This window comes from Cupressus sempervirens, chromosome 1 (assembly GCF_028749045.1).
Source record: "Cupressus sempervirens isolate cs-2001-9-10 chromosome 1, ASM2874904v1, whole genome shotgun sequence".
NCBI classification, from domain to species: Eukaryota; Viridiplantae; Streptophyta; class Pinopsida; order Cupressales; family Cupressaceae; genus Cupressus; species Cupressus sempervirens.
This window is the reverse complement of record NC_143118.1, coordinates 74,536,201-74,541,551: the sequence shown is the minus strand read 5'-3', so window position 1 is coordinate 74,541,551 and position 5,351 is coordinate 74,536,201. Positions and strand designations below refer to the sequence as shown.

The following is a 5,351-nucleotide window of genomic DNA, read 5'->3' as shown; positions in this document are numbered from 1 at the left end:
CTCTTGCCCGTTGAAGAACTCTTCCAGCAGTGAAAATTTTGCATATTCCATTAATTTCGCATATTCCATTTCCTATTTCGCTTTAAGGCCCCGTTTGGTTGGGGAAGATGATTTTTTGACATAACCAGGTTATCTTATAACCAGGTTTTCGAAAACCTGGTTTTGTGGTTTGGAAAGCCAATGGTCCGTTTGGTTGACACTGAAGATGAATATACTGTGGACCCCACAATATTATTAAAAAAACTGTCATAAAATTCAAAACCTAGTTTTAATTTCGAATTCCACCTTTTTGTTGGAAGAAACTTCTTCCAATTTTTGACCAAAATTGGAAGATGAAATTGAAAACCAGGTTATAATTTTAACCAACCAAACACCAAAGTTTTTTTGCAAAACCTGGTTTTGCCTCTGATAACCCGGTTTTGACCCTCATCTTCCAGCTACCAAACGGAGCCTAAGTTAAGTTTGCATACGTTTTCGTGGAAATTATCTTTGAATTTTAAATTCAAAGTAGAAGAAATCTTCTCCATTACTATTATATTTATTTTGTAATCTTCGAAGTTCTATTTAAGAATTAATTTTAAATTATTTTAATGAGATATTATTAAATCGAAAGATCTATTCTTATGTTTTCATTTTGTCTAATCTCGTATCTGTTATATATATGTGTGTGCGTAAAATTTGATTTGATTCTTTTACTGTATTTTAGGTTGATATATTTTTTATATATAATTTATTATATCTATTTTTTAATAATTTATAACTTCTTGATGTTTATTATAACTAATATAAAAACAATCTTAATATAATAAAAATAGTAAAAAATATAGTTTAATTTCTCAATGTAACTAACATTTCTAAAAATAGTGAGATGGATTAAAAATAATCTGAATGTCCAGCTATTTTATTTTATCTTTAAATTCTAAATTCAAAGTAGTCTATTATTATTATGTTTATTATTTTTAGATTTTTGAAGTTCTATATAGTATTAATTTTAAATTATTTAAACTAGTATAGATATCTTAAATAAATCTAATCTATCTAAAGAAATGTTGATACCACTACAAAATAATTATAATTTAATTTACTACATTTAAAATTATTTAAATTTCTTTTATCTCTATTTTTTAAACTAACTTAAGTTTTTGATTTTAATTTCTAAAAAAATAGATGATTTATATCTCCAAATATTATAATCTAAAGGAAGATATCTATCCCTTTAGTTCATATTATTAGCAACTATTATGAATTATCAACCTAATGTTATCCATATCATTCAACTTGCCTGGGCATGGAAACAATCTACTTAAAAGTCTCTTCCCAGTAAGCCCGTAATTTGGTAAGTGGTCGGGTCCAGTTGGCAACTAATCTACCTCTTGCTCGAATTAGCAACTATAATAGCCGGGGGGCCCTGCTGCCCAACTATCAAGTCCCTTTGTATTTATTAAATTATTTTTAAAAGAATATTCTATTTATAATAAGATTTAAACTTTTGACATGTGGATGGTTGTCAAATTTAACCTAAAAGAATAAAAGTTAACTCTGCCCTACCTATAGACATTAACTAGTATAGATATCTTAAATAAATCTATCTAAAGAAATGCTGATAGATATCCATTACAAATTAATTATAATTTAATTTACTACATCTAAAATTATTTATATTTCCTTTATTTCCATTTATTTAGTTTTCTACTAACTTAAACTTTTTCTTTCAATTTCTTAAAAAAAGGATGATTTATATCTCCAAATATTATAATTTACACAAATATGGTATTTATCAATATTTTATTAAAAGTATTTTCTATTTATAATAAGATATAAACTTTTGACATGTAGATGGTTGTCAAATTTAACCTAGACGAATAAAAGTTAACATTAACACATTCACACCATCCCACTCTGCCCATTTTGCCATTGTAGGATGCCTATGGCATTAATTAGATATTATTAAATTCAAAATCTATTATTATATTTTCTACTTGTCTAATCATGTAAACATTCTTCCACTTAATCAAACAAAATTTAAGTTTAAAGTTAATTTTATCTACTTGTCTAATCATGTAAACATTCTTCCACTTAATCAAACAAAATTTAAGTTTAAAGTTAATTTTAGCTTTAATATTTGTTTATTTTCAAATTGTATATATAATTTGATTTGATTGTTCCATTGTATTTCACTAGATATTTTGATCAATTTCATATTTCATATTTTTTAATTTAGTTGTTTATATATTTTTGAAATATTATTTTATTATATCTATTTAAAAAATAGTAATTTATAACTTATTGATCTTTATTATATTTAATATAAAAACTATCTAATAGAAAATTTAATTTAATTTTTCAAGGCAACTGATATTTCTAAAAATAGTGAGATCGATTAAAAATATTCAGAACATTAGACGTATTCTATATTTGGAACAATTTTTAAAAAAGTGAGCAAATATAGAAAAAATCACGAGGCATCAAGGCACTTTTTGCTCGGTATATATATAACATGGCATATGCTGGGAAATCTATTTGTTTGAGACGTTACAGCTATGCTCTTTGTTTCGAATTCACGTGAGCACTGGTAAGATCAAGATTATTTGAGAATCGTTTCAGCAGTGTATACAAATGATGGAGTATTTTAGTGTAATTCCAGAAGAGTTGGTAAGGGAAATCTTAATGAGAGTGCCTTTTGCATCTCACGGAAGAGTGAAGGAAGTATGTAAGAGTTGGAAGAGAATGTTGGAAAACTCAGAGTTTTACGAAGACAGGAGGAGTCGTGGGAGGTCCCAAGAGTTGATATGTTTGATGGAGAATGTTCGCATAACTACATTTGACCCAGTTAAACAGTTGTGGGGAAGACTCCCTCCCGTCCCTGCCAAATTTAAACTCTACTCATTATCCAAGTGTGTTTGTGTGAAGCATAAACTGGTTTTACTAGGGTTAAGATATGAGTGCTGTAGAGTGGGTTTAAAGAGGAAGAGAATATCAAACATGACTGTTTTGGTCTTTGATTTTGTGTCTTTCCAGTGGAGCAAAGGTGTAGATCCACCCATCACAGAGATCATGTTTGACTTTGCGTGCTGCGCATCTCCTGAAAGAGATGAGATTTATATCGCAGGAGGAAGAGAATGTGATTGGAAGAGTACGAGCCAGGCTGCAGTTTACAACGTGGAGAGAGATGAGTGGAAGCTTCTTCCCAACATGCTTCAAAAGGAGTGGCTGTGTTCCTCGATTTTTATAGAAGGCATGCTCTATGTTGTCAGCTTGTTTGATGAGGAGCTTCAGCGGTTCGATCAGGAAAGAGGAGTTTGGTCCACTTTGACCAACATCTGGTTTGCCCAAGATTGTATGCATCCCATTGTGGCCGCATTTGAGCGTCTGTATTGCTTCCAGCGGGATTCTGTGGCAGAATTTGACTCTACACAGAATTTGTGGGCGGAAGTTGATGCTCTTCCTCGGCCTCTTGATAGCGTTGATGCAGCTGTATTTGGGAAAGATGGGATTTTCTTGAGTGGGATTGAATCAGACACCAACGATAAAGTTTTCTACATGTATTACCCTCCATTGGAAACAGGGGTTAACACAGGGAGATGTGTTTCTGTTGAGATGCCTCTATACTTGTCCCGCAACAAGATCGAATCTGTGGCCACTATGACTATTTGATTGGTTTTCCTTTTCTTCTTCCTTCAAGTTGATTGTTATACTGTGCTTTTTTCCTCAACTACTCTAAATTTGGCTTTGCTATTACCTGAAATTTAATGCACCAAGTTATACTCTTTAAAAGCGGGTGCTGAATCCTAGTATGTATATGTATTGCTTTAATATATTGATTTGTGGGACATAAAAGTGTGATTGTCACAATCTCTGAATCAAATCATTTCAATATGTGTCAAATTTTTGTAATTTATGTCTATACTCTTTAATTTTCTTTTTTAGAAGAAGATAGAAATAGAGTTATATGGAGATTGATTTTGGTTTGCCTTTCTTTTTTGAAAGAAATTTCTCTGATAGAGTTGTGAAGTATCTTTCCTGCAAATTCTGCCATTCATTGTTCTTGGTTTTATTTAAATTCTTGTTGAGATTTCATTTTTCTTGGTTTTATTTAAACAATTTTTAAGGATGCTTTGAAATTATAATTATTTGATTTTCATCCAATTTTGCAGTTCATATATGAGAAAACATTTTTGAAAAGAAAATATATTGTATATTTATCCCATGTTCTTATATGTCACTACTTAAGTGCAATTTTAGCTTAAATTTTAGTGGTTTGAGTATCTCCATGCAAACTTTTAATGTTGGGAAAAGATTAATTGGAATCTTACTATTGTTTAGGAATTGAAAATAAGCTTTAGAAAAAATAGAGGATCATTGTAGAATGGTTATAAATTTAAATTGTTTATAATATTGTGATTTCATCAAACTTAAATTGTTGTGGGGATATGCAATATTGTTGAGCTAGGGTGAAGGGGAGTGAAGTGTCAAGAGTCACCAAACAATATTTAAATTAAATTATAAATCTTAACTATATTAGTATTTCAATGATTATAATAAATAAAATTTAAAAATTAAACTTATTTATATAAATATATTTTAGTAGATTTGAGCTCAAGAATATGAGGAACAACAACACAACTTCAATCGAATTATTAATAATTTTTGCTATTCTTGTATGTACCTTTTCATTTTGTTTTTTTCAAGAAGAAGATAGAAACAAAGTTATATGGAGATTGATTTTGATTCACCTTCCTTTTTTGAAAGAAATTATTTGATAGAATTTTGAAGTAATTGTTCTATAATTCATTCATTTTATTCTTTTATTAGTACAAGGCAAATACTGTTGTATTGAGTTGTATTCTATTAATTAATAATCAATATAGCTCAATCAATCAAATTGTTTTATTATTATTTAGATGACTCAAAAGTTCATGAGTATAATTCTTTATTTTTATAATTTTCTCGAATTTCATTACAAATGAATGCGTCTTATAAGACCTATATATATATATATATATATTGAATATTTCATCAAAAATTTATTTTTAAAACTTTTATGATGTTTTCTAACTATAGAAATAGTTTTATATTTAGTAGAAATTATTTGTAACCTTGAATTCTAATATATTTCATTAGTTAGTATTTGTCTTATTAAGCTAAGTACTATTATACAATATTATTTTAAGTTTATTGTTACTTTATTAATAAGAATAATTATAGTTATCATTATAAAAACTATAATTAAATTTTTTTAATCAATTAAAATATTTCAAATACTATTGTAAAATTATTGAATTAAAATTATATCTATATTAAAAACTAAATGCAAATTCTAAGCCACTATATGACACTTGTTTACATTGTTG

The 5,351-nt window shown here is 28.1% G+C and overlaps 1 protein-coding gene across 1 annotated transcript; it reads left to right on the top strand.

Annotated features, from left to right (window-relative positions):
* The first annotated feature begins 2,616 nt into the window (after positions 1-2,616).
* LOC149576245 (F-box/kelch-repeat protein At1g15670-like) lies at positions 2,617-3,654 on the top strand. The gene has a single exon (XM_089813432.1). It carries the CDS (start codon positions 2,617-2,619, stop codon positions 3,652-3,654), a length of 1,038 nt encoding a protein of 345 aa, XP_089669558.1.
* Positions 3,655-5,351: the final 1,697 nt, after the last annotated feature.

Coding starts and splice junctions, on each gene's coding strand:
- LOC149576245 (XM_089813432.1), top strand. CDS start 2,617: ATGATGGAGTATTTTAGTGTAATTCCAGAAGAGTTGGTAAGGGAAATC.